Source organism: Leptonotus elevatus, chromosome 5 (genome assembly GCF_054856555.1).
Source record: "Leptonotus elevatus isolate MCC_2025b chromosome 5, RoL_Lele_1.0, whole genome shotgun sequence".
Taxonomy (NCBI): Eukaryota; Metazoa; Chordata; class Actinopteri; order Syngnathiformes; family Syngnathidae; genus Leptonotus; species Leptonotus elevatus.
Genome location: NC_141243.1, coordinates 6,508,277 through 6,531,115, shown reverse-complemented (window position 1 = coordinate 6,531,115; position 22,839 = coordinate 6,508,277). Strand labels below are relative to the sequence as shown.

Genomic DNA, 22,839 nt, shown 5'->3' with positions numbered 1-22,839 from the left:
TTTCAGCAAAATTGTAGTGCCCCAGTTTTTAATTTTGAAAACCAGGTCACCCTGTACTCAATGTACATTCACGTTCGATGTAATAGGGTGAAAGGAGCTCGCCCTGGTAAAATATCCACACAAAAAGAAATGTCTACACAACAAAGGTGGGATGTCAAGGGTTGTGCCACTCAAAGACAGAACGACAAGAGCAAACAAATGGCTTTCCTAAGTCAGGCACTCTCGGTGCCCCAGGGCGCTCTTGCTGTTCTGTAACACTACCCAATGACAATACTCCCTCAACTGCTCGGCTGTTTACTTTCTCAAAGAGTTAAAGTCTCCCACTTAAAGGATTACCTTACATTGCCCTGAACCCCCTGCCCTATCCCCTCTCTTTAGCACTACACACACACAGGTCCAATGCCAGGTTGACAGCCACACAAAGACAGCGATGAAAAGACATGTAGTCCACTGATGGAAGGGAGTCTTTGTCTCACCTTAACCTCTGTTCTATACCTGTACATGACATTTTGGCATGTAATTAAGTGTCATTGTGCTCATTTCCTTGAGTTCAACTGAAATGCAGAAGGTACAGTAACACAAAAAAAAAGTTCCTCGGGGGGAGTCTTCCTGCTTCTGTCTCCTGTCTGCACTCTCAAGTGGCGCTCAAGTGGTCTAACAATCCCCACCTTCCCTTACAAAGTACCCCCTCCTGTGATGGGCGGGGCGAACTAAGCACTGAGGCGGGATATGGGATCGTAACTGATGGACTTGTTTACTAACACACTAATTGTTGCCCTCCCCTGTACTGCTCCTTGTAGGGTTCTCTTTATGAATCCTCATGGGCAAGGCCAAGGGTAAGAAGAAGTGGCGTTTCAGAGTACAAGAAGGCTAGAAGTGCATTAGTAACCGCTTGACTTGAGTGGATGTTATTACTGGCAGGTCTGTAATAGGAAGTGTTTGAAATCACACGTAACAAAAAGAATGAAACTACAGTAACATAAGGTATTACCAATAACGTTTTGGTAGTTTTATATCTGTTACAATCATAGTTACAATGCACTTGAAACTTGCAGTGATTGTACATTCATAGTCAAAAATTTCCGGGTTTATTTTTACATTTTATAATCATTTTAGAGGATTATAGAGGTTTTCCATGACATCACGCACCCCCTGGACACGGCTGTGGCCGACTTGCTGCATGTCTACACAGTATTTTGTTCCGGTGGTTTTTGAGTGTTTTGATAGATGAATTTGGTAGCCAACGTCAACATATGGTAAATTACTGTACAACAATACAAGTGGGAGGGACACTGTTAACCGGCCCCCAATTTGGAATTAGGGCGAGAAGACAGAACATTTGTCAAAATAAAAAGACTGAGGTTGAAGTGTTCACCAATCAGCTGAGATGATCTCATACGTCCGTGTTCGTTCGGAACTTCCATGCTAACCGATATCTAGCTTTGAGATGAATGTAATGTGAAAAAGATCAATGATGAGTAGACCTATTAACACAACTTGAGGCAAGGCAAGTTTATTTGCATAACACATTTCATACAAAAGGCAATGCAAGAAAACACCTGTAAGCATCAACAAACACAGTTGTTAACAGCATTTAGAAGCAAAAAAGGGAAAACAAAAGTATTTTGCAAAATTTACTAAAAGAACATCATTGACAATGTTAAAACATTAGACAGCAAACTTTAAAAACATTTAGCATAAGGAAGTTTAAAAATAATAATAGTTAAAAGGGAAAATACCTTAATCAAAGGTATGTGAAAAAAGCAAAGTTTAGCAATCTCTTTATTTTGGCAAAGGCCATCAATTTACTTTGTGCAGTTTTGATGAAAGTAATTCAGAGGTAGTGTGTATGTGTGTGTGTAGTGATTACAACTTTGACAGTAAAACTGTAATAAAAGTCATTACTTTAAAATGACAATATGCATTTACAAGCCTGTGTATTTTTGTCACGATGCATAATATGTTATTTTCCTATGTCAGCCTCTTGTCTCCAAGCCGAGCGAAAGCCTAATAAAGGTCTCAGGGAGTCAGGATCTGTGGCCGCCGAGCACCCGCTTAATTATTGCTCCCATTGGGCAGGAAATACCAAGCTTAGAGAGGGTATCAAGACCAGCCCTGTGGCATGAAGCTGTCCATTTTGTTATAATCCACCACCCCCCTAGACAAGCATGCAACGGGGATTGGGTCTCTTTGCACGTCTATTTGTAGTCTCTCATTGGGGAGGAGATTGATGCAGATGGATAAAAGAGCAGACATTAGCAAAGAGAAACACAGGCAAATAAAGTTATGCCTTTCAGCACAATTCATGCAGTTGAGTGTATTTTATGATATGGACAGAAAATGATTCCCCCCCCCCCCCCCAATTGACATACATCATTACCTTTAAAACACACGCGTCACACATTTACACAAAATCACTACGCACACTTCAGAGTCTCCACCTAAATTAACATAATGTCATGCCTGCCCCTCGGAGAATGCAGTAACCAGCTGACTACTGGAGCTTATGAGAAAGCTCAGTTGTCAAGGGGGAAGAATTTACATGAAGGTGCCGCTTCCAGTTTATGTGCGACGCATGACCTCCACATACCAGCTCGTGCACACACTATGCTCATGTGTGTTTTGAAAGCAGCTGCGTGCCAACGTGTGCCATTTCCTGATGGTGTTTATGGCTTCTGTTTCTCTTGTTCTTGTGTATTTGTTTTGTGAAAGAAATGTTTAGGAAGCATGCATGCGTGTGACAGAAGAGGACAAAGCACAGCTAAAGAAAGCATGATCCCGAAGCTTGTTTGATGATGCTCTTCTGACCTTGCAAGGTGTTTGAATGCACCTCACTTTCAGAAATGAACAGCAGCACCATGTGAAAGTATGGAGCCAAAGCATACTTTTCACGATGGTATTTGTCAAGTTGGCTAGTTTTTCCTTGCCATCTTTAGAGGTCAGGGTGTGGACTATGGAAGAAAGCCTTGCCACGTCCAAGTGACCAGAGTGTAACTTCAAAGTTCTGTCAATAATATCAAAACAAACTTCAATTTAAAATTTTATTTTATGTATTTATTTATTTTCATTTTGTATTTTAGACGGCCTTTCCCACTCTAAAAACAGTTGGGTCAAAAAATAACCCAGTTTTGGTGGAAAAAGGGACCGAGCCACGACTTGGGCAATTCGACCCAACTTTCTGGCTCTACATAAAAGACCCAATTTTGTACAAAACCCAACTCTGAAAGTTATATATATATATATATATAATAAAAGTCAGTCCCTTTTTACCCAAATTGCGTAATTTTGGACCAACTAATTTTAGAGTTTAGTAGTAGTAGTAGTACACACAAACTCTAAAACAATTAGACAAAAAAAAAACTACCCAAATGTTGTCAAAAAGGGACTGACAAACTTACTTATCTAATTATTTAGCAAATGAATAATCTACAAATGAAAAAAACACACAAAACACAATTTTCTGGCGTTGTTTTGTGGGTTATTCAGTTCACCCAACTTCTTAGTTAATATGAATAACCCAAAAAGTTATGTTTTGTTTTACCCAATTTGTTTTTTTTTTTTTTTTTTACCAACTGATGGGGTTAAGGACTCACAACAGGCCCAGTGTCTATTATTTTATTTATTTTTAGGCCCCTGATTGAAAATAGAATTCTGGAATGGGAAACCTCAATTTGGACCACCCGGGAAGATTTACATGAATACAGTGTCAGGAGCAACAAGTTAATCAGTATATCATTCAAAATTATGTCATCTAGTTTTGGGAGGATTTACGAGCATAATGTTGTTTTTTTGTTAGTAGCAATAAAGCAAAAGCTTCCTATCAAAGCCTCCACTGTTGTGGACGTGACATGGTTCATTCCAGAGTTGCTCATTTTCCACAAGCCGTGTGAAATATCACTGACGCTACAAACCCCTGACATTGGACTATGGCATGTCACAGGTCAACCACATAACATAGAACACAACCACTTGCACAGACACTATTTCAACAAGTCGATATAGTGGACGAGAACGACAGACTTTTATTCTCAAGACGTGTTCACACATGAAATTTAGGTGTTGAAAAAAGAAGAAGTTATATTTGCTGCATTTAGTGTTGCATTTTAACTAGTTGGGATATCACCTTCTGATATAGATATTTAAAATGTAGCTTTATCACCTTCAGATGGATAGAGAATTTCTTAAGGAGGTTTTTCCAAGGACTGTTTCTGAACTAGCCGTAATTAATTCATTCTTTTTAACAGTGGTTTGTTTGCATAATTCTGCTGAACTACACGAGAGTTCATTCGCACTCGGACTGGGAAACACCTTTTAAAGCAGTTTCTGTCTACCATCAACAAGATTAGATGGCAGTTCAAAATTGATTTAAAAAAAATAAATAGATTAGAAAAATAACACAATTTTCACAGCAGTAATCCTGTCACTTGTTCTCAATTTATATTCTGTGAAGCTGCATTGCATCGGCCCTACTATTACATGCAGCCATTTAGAAATTGTAGTTTTCAGACCTGCTTTTTTACTTTGCGAAACTACGCTCTCTAAATGGATCCGGGAGCATAAAAGGAGCTTGCCTTACAAATCTTCCTTGGCACCCTGTGCTCATAACCTCATCCCGACACCAGCGTGGTAACTCATACTAATCAGTTGTGGGACAGTATCCACTTTTCCAAAGTGATGAGTCAGTCCTGACACAGGCGTCACCCTCCTATCCCCCCCCCCCCCCCCCACTTCTCACACCCCCAACCTCAACCTCAACCTCACCTAGTGACTCAACTTACCAACAGTTGTCACCCTTGCATCACCCAACGTTTATAACCATGCCTCCCCGTACACGGCAGGCCGCTTCCGCTCTCCTCCCTATTCAACAAATATGTTCTTTGGAGCCTTTCCCAGAATGCGTTGGCATGTGCCCATGCCCAATCTGCTCACTGTGTTGACACACATCCAGAGGACAGCAAGGGGGCAGTGAAGGTGTCGGCATCTACCGACTGCGTACAGTTTCTGTGCAGTCATGGTGCCGCTAACCCCTTGAGGGGGAAGGTTTATCCCGTGCACTCTTCTGTCTAACAAGGCATTCCTGTTTGGACAGGGTTTATTCTCAGTGGAGCGACAGCTCAAAGCGAGTCCTCGCCTAAAAATATCAAGTCTTGGTCTCTTTGATGGGAACTGTGACTCTGCCTCCAACTGCTATGAAGTTATGAACAAGTGATGAGAGGCTGGCTGAGAGAGCGAGATGAGAGAGGGATGAGATTGAGAAGGGTGAGACGGGGGTGAGAGCCATAGGGGGTAGCCAAATAGGGTGAAGCAGGGCAGGAACTGGGTGAAAGTCATCTTCACTGTGGCAGTCATCTGTGCTGACTTATGGTTCGCAATATGAGAAAAAAGTAGACTGAGCTGTCAAACGATTCATTTTTTAAAATCAGATTAACCACATCTTGTGTGTGGCGGCCGTGGCTCACGAGGTAGAGCCGATCATCCAGTGACCAGAAGGTTGGCTGTTAGTGTTTAATAGTATGACATTAACAAATATTCTGGATGTCACAAACATTTATTAAAGGCTTTACTTTAATGCATATAGTTATCTTTATTGATCATACACAACCTGTGCTACCCTTAATGTAACCATCCGCTGTCGAGCTAAAGGATCATCTGAGGTCAAAATTAATAGTGTGATTAATTGGCATTAATTCAGGTTAAATACGATTTTTTTTTTGTGATTCATCAATGAGTTAACGCTTTAACTTTGACAGCACTAATATATATATATATATATATATATATATATATATATATATATATATGTAGATAGATGAGAGAGAGAGAGAGAGAGAGAGAGAGAGAGAGAGAGAGAGAGAGAGAGAGAGAGAGAGAGAGAGAGAATATTTTCAGTCAAAACGGTAGTAATAATAATCCTCTGTCATGTTGTTGCCACAATACGTTCCCTAAAGTATAATCATCCTCGCTTCATCTTTTCATCTTGTGGATTCTTTCTAATTTTAAGAGAAGTTATTTTCTTTCATTTGGCCATTGATAAAAGCTACATTACAGCAGAGTGACTTTGATGCGGGGAAGAGAAACCTTTGGCAATGATTTGTGATGAGACAGCCAGCAAGCCAGTCAGCCAGGTTTTCATTAGATGAATGCTATGTGGGACCTGAGCCAGAAAAGATCGGCGCCAACACACCACAATCAACCAAAATAGTTAAAGCAAGGTGCTCTCTGTTTCAAGCCACTGTCTGCATTTTTGTGCTTGTCTTCAACCTCAAGAAGACGACAAAAGGGTATTCAGAGAGCATGTTTGAAATTTCACATCTTGTACTATTAGAATCCTATCGAAAATGCACCGTACATATATCCATGTCCATCATTTTGACTTCACATACACTTATGCATGTCATTTTACCTTCGTATGACTTAATCCGCGTGTATGAATAGTTCTGTTGGTGTGCTTTGTGTTTCTACGTGGCATGCAAAATCCAGTACTGATTGTTTTAAATTCTGTGTGTGAAACTACGCGTGTGACAGAAAGCTGATATCTATCTGGGCGTTAAGCTGATTAGGGTGAACTGTGGCCAGGTTCATTTGCATACGTTCCTTATCTCATTAGATTCCTATCTGCCGCTGTCACCATGCAAGGCCTCAGCCGGGGTGCCTCGCTCAGTACACACACACACACATATAAAATACCCCTTGATTCCCGTGGCATACAACAGTGCTAATGTGTAACACCAGCCAAGAAGTGCGGCCTCTTCATCTCTTCTTGTCACCAGCACTACCGCATTGCTGTCACGGCAACGCTTCACGTCTTCTCTTCAGGCCGTCCACGTGCCTGCTCTCTTATCAAGGTCATTAACTCTTATCTCATCATCATCATCATCATCACAAAGTCATCTTAAATTCTTTCACTTTGAGGTCACCAAAATTGACTGTCAAATTAATGTCTTCCTTAACAAAGTTGTAAATTAATGTTCACTTTATTTACTATCGTATCTCTGTTTATATTATCTCTCTATCTCTCTCTGAGAATAGCATTAGCGCTTGTTTATGAGTTCTATCAATAATGCCAATGTTAACATTGTTGTCATTTATGCACTTTGCCATCAGTGAGTCGAACCCCACTCAGCGCTGTCTCAGCATATCTCATTGCGCTCATTTTTATTGCCAGGCCACATCAAGGGCCATCGCCACACATTGCATGAGTGACCACACAGTGTTATGGGTGATTTGTTTATTTGCTAAATATAGTGTTGTTTTCCACAAAACTTTATGTAGCGCTTGAGTTACAGAGAGCAAATCCAGATAATTTTGAAGACTTGAAGACCATTTTTTTTGCGTTCCTAACTTGTGGATCGATATACATGACAGAGTACTCGCATTTTGAGGAGGTGGAGTCATTTACTTGTCGGGATTAAGGAAATTATCATACGCCGACTGAGCATGCTCTTGTCGGCACACCGACGTGTTTATGTATTGTACGCTATCATGTTATGACACAGCATTACTACAACTTTCCTTAGTATACATAATTATACGGCTTATATACAATACAGGCCAAAAAACATCTCATTCAATGTGTTTACTTTATTCTCATTGCTATTTACATTGTAGATTCAAACTAAAGGCATCAAAACTAAGACTGAACACGTGGTGTTATGTACTTAAACAAGGGTGAAATAACTGAAAACGTTTTAGATTCGAGTTTCTTCAAAAAAAAAGCCACCCTTTGCTCTGATTACTGCTTTGCACATTCTTGGCATTCTCACCTGTGGGAACTCCTTTAATACTGTTGGAAAACCGTTTCAGGTGACTACTCTTAAAGCTCATCGAGGGAATGCCAAGTGTGCGAAAAAATCATCCGAGCAACTAGAATATAACACGTTTTCAATTATGGTTATAGTACATAACTCCACATGTGTTCATTCATAGTTTTGATGCCTTCAGTGAGAATCTACAATGTGAATAGTCATGAAAATAACAAAAAAAAAATGTATTGCATGAGAAGGTGTGTCCAAACTTTTGGCCTGCACTGCATGACACATGTAATTGTCCAAGTAATTAACACACGGCCGTCAAACCATTCCGTTTTTTTGTTGCGCCAATAAGATGGTGATCTCACATGCTTGTTTAATTTGTTTAATACTGCCAACACACAATGGCATTTTATTTTTACTTGGCGATAAAAGTGCAGGTTCAATTATGTCTTGTTGACCTATTAATTGAACTGTCCGTGTGTGTGTGTGTGCGTGCGTGCTCAAAACAGATCATTGCTAGAGGGATACAAACCGAGAATTAGGAGATTTGTGCATTGGACAGCAATTTAGCATTATCATCCATTTATCATCACAGTAAAAAAGAAAATGCCCAGATTTTGACAAAAAGAAAGTCCCATAGTTTTCCTCTTTTTTGTAGTGTTACATGTACCCCCTCAGCGATGAAAGCAGTACATGTACATGCCTGCGGGTTAACTGTTAGTTAGAGTTAGTGGGGAGAAAGTGAGCTGCAGAGACAGCCCCTCACATCTTTGTTCCCTTCAAGAGGCTAATGCTTTATTTATAACACTGCCCCCCCACCCCCCACCTTCCCCCACCCCCAGGTGCACACCTCAGGTCCCCGCACAGTCCTTTCTCTTCCCCAAAGGTATAGCAAGCGCCTCTGCATCGCACCCCACTACCTAGCACACCTTCACACGCCTTCCCTTTCAACATCCCACTCCTGTGGCTCCATGAGAGGAAGAAGTTGCGGGGAGAGAGATACAAAGACACACGCGCAGACGGAAGCGGTTTCACAGTCGTGGTCTCCGATGTCTTGCTTGCAGTTCTCTGGTGTGTTGGAGAGAAAGTGCCAAATCCCTCATCATCGAACCCTGCTCGCTCACAACGAGCTCAACAAACGGCACAGAGGAGGGAAGAGATGGAGATAAAGAAAAGTGCAGGAACACGAAGGCGATGGCGAAGTAGAATCATAGGAGGAGGGGAGGAAAGAGAAGACAAAGGATTTTGGCGTGATGGCGGTGGGGGTGAACGGCGAGATTGAAGAATGCATGGCGAAGGGCGGAACAAGAACAAGGTCTCCGACTTGTTTCAACTTGGAGATGCTCGGGCCCTTCTTCTGGCTCCAACCTGCATTTCTGGGTCACTAGAGACATTTAAACTGCACTTATAATTAACAGCTATTTTTAAACAGGGAGGGAGAAGTGGAGCGGTGGCGAGGTACAAAAGCATTAAAATTGCCCCAGATTCGCTATTGAATGGGACACATCAAGGCAATATGCTGGCAGATCAAAGAGAGCGAGGAGAAAGGAGACAGGGCTGATCAGTGGGGATAAATTGTTTCCTTTATAATAGCGTAAGAATAGACCTCTTTGCAGCTAAAACAATTTAATAACTGCATTCATTACCTCCGTCCAGTCTGTCCTTCTTTCTATCTGTTCCATAACGTGCAACCACCTTTGCCATGTCGAGCTCTCTTTGTCCCCTTTTCCTCTTTTATTCCTGTCTTACACTCCTCATTGTCTTTTCGCTCCACGTGTCCTCTATTGAGTCTCCATCGAACCTTCCCTACAGCCTGCCTGTCCCCATCGTCCTGGCTGTTTCAACGGTAGCTACACCGCCGCTGTGCTGCAGGCCCCGCGATGAAGATGTGCAATGTCTGACACTCTTGGAATGAGTGCCCTAATAGAAGGGGAAGCGGTTATCACAGCGCTCCCCCAGGACCAGCCTCTGTGTGCCTGACGCTAATTATGGCGCATGCAAATGAATGTGCAGCATTAAAGTCAGCAGGAGCACGACTGCTTGACTCTGTTTGTGTAAGGCTGCTCGCTGCATGTGTTGCGTGGATTGATGCCAGGAACGAAATGACTCCAAAATGTGCGTATTTTCAAGTTACGACAAATCTCTCGCATTATTATTTCCAGTCAAGTAATCAGAATATAGTTACTCTTCTAATACAATTAAGTTACTTAAAAAATTATATTTTCTTCTATGCGGAAGTAATTCCTTTCAGTACCACCAACTTTAGCACTGAACTCATTTCCTCCCAAAAATGTCTAAAAACATTATATTTTAAATATTGCCGTGGTCCCAAAAATGTTTGTTTTTCTGTTGTTGTTTTTTATGCTAAAGCATACAGAAGGTTTTGATGCATCCTCTGACCCGAAGAGGACGCTTAAAGCTAAGGTAGTTATAAAAAATAAATTAAATACTGAGCTCTTTAAAAAAAAAAAAATCTAATAAAAATGCCAGCAGGTGGCAGCAGAGTATAAGAGACCCCCCCCCCCCCACACACACACACACACACAGTTTTAAACAGATTTGTGAATAATGATGAAACTTAGCTATTATTATCAATTTTGTTTTAGGATTTAATTTGATCAAAAAATAAATATGAAACAAATCAAACAAAAGGAAATTATATGCCGTATATATTGTACAGACATGCTGTCTACACATGAATTAAATTAAAACATTTTAATAAAAATTTCATACGGCACAATTTACCATAATAAAAAGATAATAAATATGCTTACCTATATGTCGGAGGAGAGAGAAGAGGTGGTTGGAGGAGTTTGGAGTTGATGCGTGTAACATCAGCCATCTTCTGTCCACTGTCAAACTTGGCAATCTTCGTTTCCATGGAGATTGCCTGGCGTTTCTTCCCACCACCACTCTATTGCTTGGCTTGTGCTTTTTGCCGCCACCAACTCTACCATTAGCCTTTACTTTATCAGCCATGCTAAATAAAGTTTACTTCCATAAAGTTAACTTTGAGAGAGACAGAGAGAGACTTAGAAGCGATGAGTTGCGCGTATGCAGTGGTGCTCCTCGGCAGGGTTGTGGCAGAAAGTGGTACTACGGTACCGTAATGTATGAAATGGCGCGCACTTGGAATTTGGCATTTTGTGACATCAGTTCACGTTTTTTCGTGTCTGTGAACGTTGATAAGTCAGACGTTTGTAACAAGAGTACTTCCTGTATTTCTTTTACCTTTTCATACCTGCATAACGTCTTCTGTTGTGCAGCACACTGTAGTAATAAGGCAATAATGCGGTATTTCTACCATATGTACACACACACACACACACTCATGCATGACTGAGACTGAGCACAGATGATCTCACGGGAGGTTTCCTATAAATACATCTTCCTCACATTCACCAGCAACCTCTCCAAGAGGGGGTCTTTATTAAAACCATTTTGTCTTCACTTTACATCCTTTGTATTGTTGTGTGCACATTTTTGATTCATTGCGTTGCTTATCAGTATATACTGCATGTGTACAAAGATTACCAGCTTTATTTTGTTTCTTTTTTTGTATGCGTCTGTAGAGTCGACACATTTCTATGTGTGTGTGGGTGTGTGTGCGTATAGGTGTGTGTGCATGTGTGTCATCTATATGTTGGCCATCTTATCTCCCCATTAGCCTCTTGTGCCCTGACCAGTATTCCCTTTCTCCCCTCCCTGCTTTCTCTAATGGGTAATTTAGCCATGCTGGTCTGACATCTAGCCTATTCCTTGTTTAGTTGCCATGGCTACGCAGGTCTATGGATTGCTCCCTTGCTCCCCTGGCCTTCCTGTGGATGCTATAGATGTCTCAACTATTAGATGGCAGATCTGCTAAACGCAGTGTATCCTTACACGCAGTGTTGACAGCACACACAAACGCAAACAATTTAAATTCATTTACAACAAATTTGCAGTAGCTGAATCTCAGCAGGCTCTAATGTTTCACTGAATAAAAGAGAAAATGCTCATAATCATCAATGGTGTTTTGATGACAATATAATAACTGTAATGTAAAGGCATTTATTATTACATGAACCAAACTATCTTAAATGCCCATATTAATTTGGTGCCATTGTATCACTAAAAATGATGAAGATGGGGGTTAGCACCTTATACCTAGCAATTTTATTATCTCTCTCAAGGAAATGACAGTCTTTATTGGAACTTGGACATATTCTCCCAAGTCCCTGAGAACAGTGGTTCTGTTATTGCCCTGACTACCACAGATAACCTACTAAACATGTCACGTCATTTGTGTTTGTACAATCTCAAACGATCAAAGAATGTTTATCCTAAGTCATCCTTAAATGTACTTTATTGTGAAAAAGCCATCTCAAATCTGTTCTTTAGTGTACGTTTACATGACACCGACGTAGAATTGAATTTTGGCTTTCCTGCTTAATCTATTCCAAAAAGTCTGGCTAAAACCAAATTGTCCTCAAACTAAAGCAATATCTCCCATTGGAAAGAATGTAAATCCAATCAATCCGTTCCAGATGGAGACAAGGCTGTGTACATCCACAATTTTTGTCTGCTGACAGCCACCGCTTTAAGAAAAGCCCCAGGCCTAGCGCGGCTAAACCATAAACGTGTTTGTAACTTACCAACTTGAGAAGTATCTCTCCTCGAAACACAAATGCTGAATAAAAAATATTTTCTATCCCCCGTCAGGCCACAACCCTTGCATCTTGCTAGTAGCGTTTCCATTTACTACTGCCCGACACACTGGCGTACCGTGTCCCAAGTCGGAGCATCTAGTGCGTACACCGGCAGTCCGTTTTTGGTGCACTCTGAAATTCCGAACAGCAAATTCGATGAGTGAATCAGTATGTGCCGAGAGTGTACTTCCGAACACACCCTAAATCATTCGAACGTACTTGCAAATAAGTTTGAACGTAAATGTAGGCTAAATGCTATAAACGTATTGCGAGTGGCATTATGGGAAAATGATGCAGACCGGAAATCATGCACTATAATAATCGTAAAAATGATTGCTTACTTAATTTTTGAACGTATTGATATAATGTAGGCCAAATGCTTAAGAAGTAACTTTTTTTTTAACTTGTGCAAGTCAATATCCTGTGGCATGGAAACGTTTTAGCATTTTGTCTACAATTACATTCGAACATACTTGCAAATACATTTAAACGTATTTTCAGATACATTCGAATGTATTTGCCAATCGAAAATGTTTACTCCACAGTGCCACGGTTCAATAGTTAAATACATCTTAGATGCCAAATTGATTACATTCATTCATTCGCATTCCAAAATGCCAGCATTAGAAGTGACATTTGAAATGGAATACATGTATTGAATGAAAAATACCCTAAAGTTTTACCCACCTTGTCAGCGATTCAATTCACCATATTGAAGAAATGAAACAGAAAAAAAGTCAGCCCCAGAATTGGTTTCTACCCTCTTACATTTTTTGCCAGTTGGAGCTTCACAGCTTTACAAAAGGGCTTCGAGGTCAAAACAAACAAATGTGCATGGAGTTTTCCGGCTTTCGCAGAAGGTCTTGTTGCCTTTCATGCTCGAGCTATCAGAAACAAAGTAAAGTGGGAGCCGGAGAACAAGGATAGAGCTCGCTCGGAGAAGAGCGAGGGAAGGAGAATATGTTAAAGGAGTGTGAAGCCCTTGAGTTGAAACTGTGCCTGCTTGGGCCTACAGAGAGCATATGACAGTAACTTTGGTTTCTTTTGTGGAGCTCACAGTTCTGTTGCCTTACATAACCCCTCCCATTGTGCCTTTTCAACCATTTGGGAAAAACCCTAAGTGTGCACTTAAAAAGTTAATGCTTTTATGTATTTGGAAGTCGGGGAAGAGTGGGGGCGCATCACAGACCACACATAAAGGAGCGAGCTCTGACGAGTTTTCTGGATATCGACAATTATGCTATTCTTTAAGTGAGCTTTAACGCCATTCAGCAGAGCTTTGGGAGCGCTGCAGAGACGCGCCGAAAACTTTTGCATCGGAGGAGTAAAAGCAAGCAGTGCAAACTTTTTTCTTTTTTTTTTACCCCTCCCCCAATTCAGGCTCCCCTTAAAGTGCCTCTTGATCCCCCTTTCTCCCCTCCTCCTCCTCGGCGAGGTTAAAGCACACCTTCCCTCTAAAGGGCTCCGGGGTCACGCATCTGCATGTGAAATGTGAACCCGCTGACATTCCAGGGCAGCCCTAAACCCTGCAGTCCTTTTGTTCACTGGTGTGCCACTGTCAGGCCTAGCAAACCAAGCCAAAGGCCTCTGGGACTTGAGAATCACAAGGTGAAAGATAGCCGTGTTGTTGATGCTCTCAGCAACCATCCCCTGTCACCAGTAAAATGCGGAAAAGGTCAAATGAAACTGTGACAATTGTCAGGTTGTCTTGGCAAATAAGGTTGTGGGTTGTCATTTTTGATATACTAGGTGAAGGTTCTCAGCCACATCTCAGTGGGCATATGCGCTCTTTTAAAGCAGGCAGTGCTATGGCAGCACTCGGGGTCCTTTCAGCTGGTGAATGACGTTCAGAGGCACAAAGGGCAGCTATTCAGCAGCCAGTGATGGACTTCACGCTCGCCTTTATGTCCTCAGCGGTGGGCAGGCCGAGAGAAAGTTGTGGGGGGATACATGAATCAGAAAACGGTCAGTGTTGCCTTTGAGAGATAACAACAAGTGTTAATTAAGTTGATCAATGTCACTGCAGACATTATACGGGGATGTCTATGTAACAGTTTTCACAGTGTTCAGGAGACCGAAAACACATTTCAAAATGGGACTCATAGTTAAAATTCTCAAAATGAAGTCACGCCGCTCGTGTTCAGTATCACAGTAGAAGCTGTAGTGCTGAGAAGTGGGGGATTTCCCATCGCCAGCTTCTGCCCTAACATGCTCATTAAAATGTTTCAAAACACAAGGCAAAAATTGTGGATGTACCCGGATGTATTCGTTTTTTTCTTTTTCCCTTGCATAAAAATTCAAGGACAGCACATTTTTCATAAAAATAAACCAAAAAAATGAATACTATTGAGGTAATATTTTTGTCTTGCATATAATTCCAAATCTAAGGAAGTAAGAACCCAGTGTAAATGTCTGCCATCTAGTGGTGAATGGTGATATTACAACTTTAAACTATGGTCGTGCATATTCACGGTTCAGCACCCACTTATTATATATTATATATATATATATATATATAGGATTTTTATCTTTTTTTCTGTTTCCCCCATCTTCCCTCATTTTTTGTGAAAAAAAATATCGAATGTCTATCAGGTTTTTTTTGAAGAATTATTGGGTTTGTTAAAAAAAATTATAATAATTTTTTTCTCTGTCTTTAAAAAAAAAATTTTAATAAAAGGATCACTTTTGCGTCACACAAACCTGAAGTGGCAATTTGCCATGAAAGTGTGTCCAAGTACCAGAATTTTAATGCAGCATTTTTCCCATATATCAGAATGAATGAATTAATTAATTTTTATTTCTCAAACAGACATATGTATAAAAATAAAATAAAAATCTACTCAGATATTAAAAATCATTAAACATAAAAATATAACCTATACACATGTTCGAAAAAAAGAATGAATTACAGAATACATTTTTATATCCCAGAAATACCTCACTTTTATATTAATCCCATTACTTCATCGGTGCAAACTCCTACAAAATTCCTATAGTCCAGGTATAAGGTAACAACTTGTTTTGCCCCAAGGTCTTCACATGTCAGACTACCTGACATACTCAGCAGACATTGAAATATCACACTGCAAAAACAAGAGACCTGAGTCTTTTTCACCGTACACTTTTGCTCCCATCTTGCAAGTGGGATCTTACACTCCCGGCACACATTTCTTCCCCCGCAGAGGTGTGTTCTTTTCGGGTTACTACATTAGCGCTGTCCATCCATCCAGTCTGCTTTTCCAAACACATCCATCCCAGTCCTAGTTAAAACACTGGGGGGGGGATCTCCTTCCCGCCTGCCCCCCGCCTACACCAAAGTCCTTTATGATGTCCATAAAATGGAAGAGTGCAGCTTTACTTGAACTAATAATATTGGAGCTTACAGGGCCGTGATTGATGGTCTTTAAAGTCGGCCTGATCGCTCTCATCTTTCTTCAGATTTTTATCACTGACTTGTTTGCAGTCATGTGCAATCACAAGCACCGGGAGAGGTAACAAGTGCTTGATGTATGATGCTTGAGCCCCTTTTGTCAGATGTGGATTTCCCCTCCCTCCCTTCACTTTTCCCCCATTTTAGCCTGATTCTTGTTTGTGTCACTTTTCTTAAGTTGTTTAACCTCTTTTAGCTGACTGTGCTGTTTTTCCTCTCTTGCTTTTTTTTTTTTTCAAATGGCGGGAATGTCTTCACTTGGGGGATGGGCCAAGAGGTAAGACAAACCCTCTCCACTTTTTGGCTCTTCCAGTACTGCGGCAGATTCCAGTTTTCTTTTCATATCATTAAGGCTGTCTCTTGCTCCGCACATAAATATCCACAGACGTCTCCCATTTCTTGGGGAGTTGGAGAAGATCTATTTTTCCTAGAATCAAGATTAAAAGGTTTTGTGGGGGATCTGTGTGCGATCCCTCCCTCCGAGCACTTAATATCCCTCATGGTGTGCCAAGAAAGCACATCTTTTTAAATTCGATAAATCACCTTGATGGGATCTGCTCTTTGTCCGTTTTAACTCCTCTTCTTCACGTGGACAGAACAGGGAATTCTTGTGGAAGTCTGCGCATGGCCTTCTGCAATGCAAATAGCCACTTGCGTGTGTGCGTTGGCTCGGCGCTCCGTTAGATATAACGGATCCCGCCTGTCACGGAGGATTGTTCCGGCCTTTCATTTCCGACGTTCTCTTAAAGAGCCGCATCATTACACAGGCCTCAGACAGAGCCCAGCCGGTGTAAAACGCCGACCCACCTCAATCCCTCCGCTCCCCGACTCCCGATTCTTTTTCCTCCTGTTTATCCGTGGCCTCGTCTAAAGTGAGCGCCAAAAGAGATTTCTTTTACAATGCCTCCGTGAAGGAAGATGTCTTGCCAGGATGCTAAAAGGAACATTTAGGTGAAGGTTAGCAATGAAAAGTGTTGTAGTACTTCTTATGAGCTTTGAAATGGCCGCCGTTTGTTGTCTCGCTTGACTGGCCGAATTCTTAATAGTCTCTCCAGCAGCTTTATAACTCCGAGTTAGTTTCCGTCTTCAGCCTTGTGTCTCTTCTCATCTGCTTAGCTTAAATCCCCATTTCCTCCCTCTCTTCCGCTACCCGTGCTCCTTTGGCCCCCCCTTTCTAACCACCTTTCTTCTTCATCTCTCCCATCCTCCCAGCCTCCTCTGTCTCGGAGCTCTCCTGATGATTGATTGTTTCTCTGCGCAGTCTGACAGGATGTAGCACACGGCGAGCCCCTGGGGCCCCCGAGCAGACTGCGCCACCTGATTAAGACTCTCCCTGTAATCAGCTGCACATTGCCACACTGAAAACCACTCCAGTCAACATTTGAAAAAATAAAAAATAAATAACAAATGTCCCACGTCCTGATAGATAACACTTTTGTTTGCAGCTGAAGTGTAACTTGGATGAGTGGGCCTTCTTGAACTTTCCCTTTCTTAGCTGATACCTTCCCCTTCGCTGCGGCTTGAAGGCCGTCTTGTATCAGTAGTAGTAGAAGAATAAGTAGAAAAGCAAAAGGATATAAACTTAATACGTTTCTCCACTACCCACATACGCTGAGGCAACTCTAACCCTATTACGGCTGGTAATAGGGTTACAGATAGAAATCTCGTCGTTTCGCCCACTATTGAGACTAGAAGGCGGCAGGTCGGCGCTGTATCACATGATTGAGGTGAGAAAGAATTTGAATGATGTCAAACGCCACAGCCAGAATAAATACGGTAGTAGTGTAGTCACAGCAAAAGGTGAGGGGAAGAATCTTTTCAACTGTCACGTATCAAGAGTCAGATTACGATATTTACCAAAAAAAAAAAAAGTCCCGGGCAGTTATCGCTGTTGTCACAGGTTATTGAATTAACCGGAAAGCTGGTGCGTAACACTTGCCATAAACCTAATACAAATACATCCGTGGTCTCGAGTTATGTTCCAAATGTCAGCTGTGTGACAAGCGGGTCAGCTGTCTGCTTCAAGTTATGTCACAGAGTTCAGTTAAACGCATGCTGGCAAATATCTCAAACGCGTCTGTCCGGATACTTCATTAGGTACGCTTGCACTGATAAAAAATCAATTGGAAGAGCTCTTTCAAAAGTTTCTGCCTTTACAAAGATATTTTAACCTTGATTTTACGTTGAAGGAGAGATGTCAGTTTAAAAATAGTTTTTATGTTTTCACAGTTTTGTCAGCTAGAACATTTGGACATCAGCAGCTTAATATTTCCAAAGTCTTTTTTTGACTACACTGTTAGGAAGTCAATGAAAAAAAAAAAAAGTGCTTTTTTCGTTTCCTTGTTTTTCTAAAATGTTGAATTTTAACGTAGTATGCTAGCAGGCTAACAATACGCATAAACAAAAAATTACAAGAGAACATGATTCAGGATTTTTCTTAGATACCAGTACCTCGTTTTATCATGTCATCAGAATAATGACCTACATCATTTTATTTATTTATCCATTTATTTATTTATTTATTTTTGCCTAAACCATCTCATGATGCTAACCAACTCTGTTAAAATCGACATCTTTAGTTAAACAGATCAGTTCAATTCTACCCCTGAAATGAAATTATTAATACATATCATATCATCAGAATTTGGCTCAGTTTTTCATGTATTCTGAAAAACAAAAAATCTAAATGACTTAGGCCATTATTTTAGGAGGGTGACGATACGCAGGATGCAAATGTGTATACGTGTTGGTGTTAATCTAAATTTGGATTTATTTATTTTTTTGCCCTGGTGGAGGTTAATGCTAATCTACTAGAAATACGCTGTTTAAAACTGAGAGTTGTTTGTTATATTATTATACTATAAAACCCCTGGATCGGGATCGCTTGATATTTATTGATATTATATATTGATATTTTTAATTTTATGCAAAATCAGTGATCGGTTGTAAAGTCTTAATTTTCCTGATCGAACAATGACGCCATTAATCAGCTCTGCAAAATAAAGCATGACATGTTATTTTCAATGCTTATCAGTGTTTTTTTTTAAGAATCTTTTGGGTTTAATTTTTATGTATTTTTCCCCCCCTCATGCATTCCAATTAAGCGTCAATTATATGTGGGTTTTTCACTAATCATAGGCTCGGCCAGTCCCTGTCTGCCGCCAATGGCGGCAGTCGACTGAAGAGTTATAAAAGTTTAAATGGACATATTGATCCATCTTTTGCTCGAATCGGTGATTGGTTATCGGGGTTTTTCAAACTCACTGATCCAGATTGTGACGAATGATATAATATAATTCTACATGTCAGTCAATATTGAACATTATTACATTTGGGAAGGGAAAATGTTTGATAGACTTCCAGTAGAATAGGACAGAGTCATCTTTATTGTGACTGCATGTACACCAAAACAAATTGCGGCTTGATACTGTGGGACATTTTCCAACACAATTCAGGCCTCATCAAACCCTGGGCTTGTTCCAAATTGATAGTAACAAGTCCAAATGAGTTGTCAGTGTTGAAATTAGCATTATTATATTATAGATGCTTGGCCTAAAAAAATAGAGGAGAGTTGAAAGGATTTTGCCGTTGTGTTTTCCAAGCATTGGAAAGCTCATGCATGAGCGCTTTTGTAAGTTTATGCACGCTCACGCCCTTGGATGTGTGTGTACATTGTCACAGCATCTTAGCCTGTGGGTGTATTCCGTATTTCACCGGGCCCTCATTTATATCTGTCAGTGTTTTGCCGTCGCTTTCCTGCTGATGCCATCAGTACACACGTCATGACTGATGACAGTCGTTGCCACAGTCTGACGCTCTGTTGCTTAATGTCTTTATTGTTTATTAATTAACTGCAGGACATATATGCTGAGCGACACCTATTGATTCCGCTGCTGCATTAATTGATTTTGTGCTTCACTAATCATATTGTTTGTGCGAGAGATCATTGCCGGGCTGCTGCTTTGTGGTGGTAATAAACGCTTCTGCTTGTTGCTGCTTGGTAGCACTTTTGAGATCTTGAAATTCGATTGGAATGTTCAGAAATGCTGTCACCAATCTGAAATGATAAATAAATGAATTAATTAAGTGAGGACTCGTTCATACATCACAGCATATCATAGCGATCTCCAAATGCCATCCACCTACGCTCCCTGGGTCTGTGAGCAGAATAAGGCAATCTGATTGGACAGTAATTGACTTTTCCAGCCATGATCTCATCTTTGATACTTTTGTAGAAAAAAGCCAAATATGTCCACTCTGAATTCATGTTCCTCTTTGTGCGCGATAATCAGCTAAATATAAGAAGAGCAATTGCATTAGGGTGCTCTTGTATGCTCGTCTCACAGTATTCGCAATAATAATGTGAAAAATAACCAAGAAACCTTTTTTCAAGAACTACTCGTGTTTGTTGACTGATGAAATTGCTAACCTTTTTATTTTTGTGTATCTTTATCATGAAGCTTATGCTGATGACTTCAACAAATTTACATACATAACTACAAAAAAATATTTGTACTATTCAAACCACTTGGTTAGAGTAGCCAAAAATGTACAGTTACTTTAGACTCAAGTAAAAGTAAAAAGTAGTCCTCCAAATAATGACTTACTCATTTTTCAGGCAATTGAGTAACTTTATATTGTGCATGTATGTCATATGTAAAAATATACAACAGCAATGTTCAAATTCAAATATTATCCAACAATTACAAATATAGAAAATAACATAAAACAAGGCAAATTCATCCACAATTATTTTTACACCAGAGATGATTAATTATAAAAAAAAAGAAGTGATTATATTGTTCTTCAACAGGAGGATTCATCCACGTATATCGGTGGTGCTGGCAACTGTTTCATTACTCAAAAACAATTTGACTTTTGCCAATTGAAACTTTATCTTCATTGCTGTGCAAACATTGCGGATTGCTTTTTCTCCTTGTTATTGTGCATGTTTTCTACCACGAGGAACAGACTACTGCAACTTTTTGGATTGGGTTGGACTTGCTGATTTTATTTATTTTTGATAGAGCATTACATTTTGCAAGCACACACCGAAGAACCTCTTGTATGTCGGAAGAAGTTCTTGTAAGCTGAAATGCTGACATTTTAAGCAGACAGACAGACCGAGCACAACATAGCGGTTCTTTTTTTTATTTTATTTTCTTTGTAGTCCATCCATCCAATTTATACACCGCTTATCCTCACTTGTGAAGTAAAAATTGATATGTGCAATATTTCACATAAATGAGTCACTTTGAAAACTTTGTGCAGTAATGTGACGTTAACACACACATACCAAACATCAACTTAATATAGGTAACAATGTGAGTTTGTAGACAAAAAGCGCAAACACGTCAAAGGAGAGGCACATTGTCGAAGCAGTGTCCTCTGACATCAAACAATAAAACCCTATTATAGCATCATCGAAAAAGATGCCCATGTTTTGTGTATCTGGCTGCCAGAGGTTCCCCAGCGAGTGTGACTGGGGGTTATAGTGTAACCAAAGCGTCTGTCTCCTGCTCACCAGCCAGATCCGCCGGTTCAGCTCGACTGGGCCCAGTTGTCTTGCTTTCACATTGACGACTGTCTGGGAAAGGTCTGTCTGGGGTTCAAGTACATTAAAGTCATCCGCTCCACTCCCACTGAGCCTCGACACAGATGGCTCCAGATGCAGCTGGCGCGGCGCGGAGCAGCACCTGACACACACACACACACACACACACACCAGAATCACATAGGCGAGCATAAACACAAATACACAAAATTACAAGTTGGACCTCGGGCATGGACAGCACTGCTCACTTCCATAAATGCATGTAAACGCTGATGGAACCGCATCCACACACTCCCAGCAGGACCATATGCTGCGACGCATCTGCAAATCGTCATTTCGAAACAAGCAACACACACATTGCAACATGGCACGCTCACATGTTAACCATCACATATTGCGCTCGCTTGCAAACATATGCCAAGGCAGGCCCGCGTGTGGGTGTGTGTGTGCGTCCGTGTGTGTGTGTGTGTGTGTGTGTGTGTGTGTGTGTGCGTCCGTGTGTGTGTGTGTGTGTGTGTGTGTGTGTGTGTGTGTGTGTGTGTGTGTGTGTGTGTGTGTGTGTGTGTGTGTGTGTGTGTGTGTGTGTGTGTGTGTGTGTGTGTGTGTGTGTGTGTGCGTCCGTGTGTGTGTGTGTGCGCGTGTGTGTGTGTGTGTGTGAGCACCATGTGGAAAAACCCTTTATCTCTGCAGGAGTAAAACATAAACACAAGGGATGGGCGAGAACCGGTTATATGATCAGGAACTAGATATTAAAAAATAGAAGAATAGAAAATGGTCATTCATTTCATGCAATTTTAAGAAGTCACATGGATGCATGTCTATAAACTTGCTGAGCATTTTATTACGTGTACATTTTAATTTATTTATTTGTACACGCGCTACTGCAGTGTTTTCCATGACACCTTTTCCAACTCTCTATGTATTTGCTTTTTAAAAATAATTTTGCCATAGCAATTTTTAGGAAATGTTTATTTAATCCTGAGACTGACACACTATTATTATTTTTTTGCTTGCAGGCGGACAGCTTGAAGTTGGAGAGAAATGCTTGAAACGTCGACTGCTTGCCTACTCAGCTATTCCCAACTTGCCGAAGTCGCTCCGATACAAGCAGGAGACAGCGACAGTGCAGCTGTCACAGGTGAGCTCAGCAAGTGGCCTGCAAAGGAAGACCTCCACAGTCGTTCATATCCTCCCCAGATCAACTGTTTGCAAATATATATTTGGCTCAGTTGCACAACTGTCTCCTTTTGACACCAACAAAAGACAAGACATTTCATATTTTCAATTCATATAAAAAAAAAAGAAGTCAAATTTAGAAGACATTTTTTAGTAGTACATTGCATTAGTCTGATCTCCAAAAAGTATGAAGCCACCCCTAACTTTGTTTTTGTGAGCTTTGTTCACAGTAATCAATAT

At 40.7% G+C, this 22,839-nt stretch overlaps 1 protein-coding gene across 4 annotated transcripts in view; it reads left to right on the top strand.

Moving 5' to 3' along the window:
* The window catches only part of LOC147173489 (uncharacterized), a 236,402-nt gene that overhangs the window by 198,717 nt on the left and 14,846 nt on the right, over positions 1–22,839 (top strand). For all 4 annotated transcript variants that reach the window (XR_015094919.1, XR_015094920.1, XR_015094921.1 and 1 more), the window contains one exon: positions 22,440–22,561. Coding sequence is in view for 1 of the 4 variants with exons in the window: in XM_086076984.1 (XP_085933110.1) it covers positions 22,440–22,561 (122 nt within the window). In the remaining 3 variants the exon portion in view is untranslated. The remainder of the gene's footprint in view (positions 1–22,439; positions 22,562–22,839) is intronic.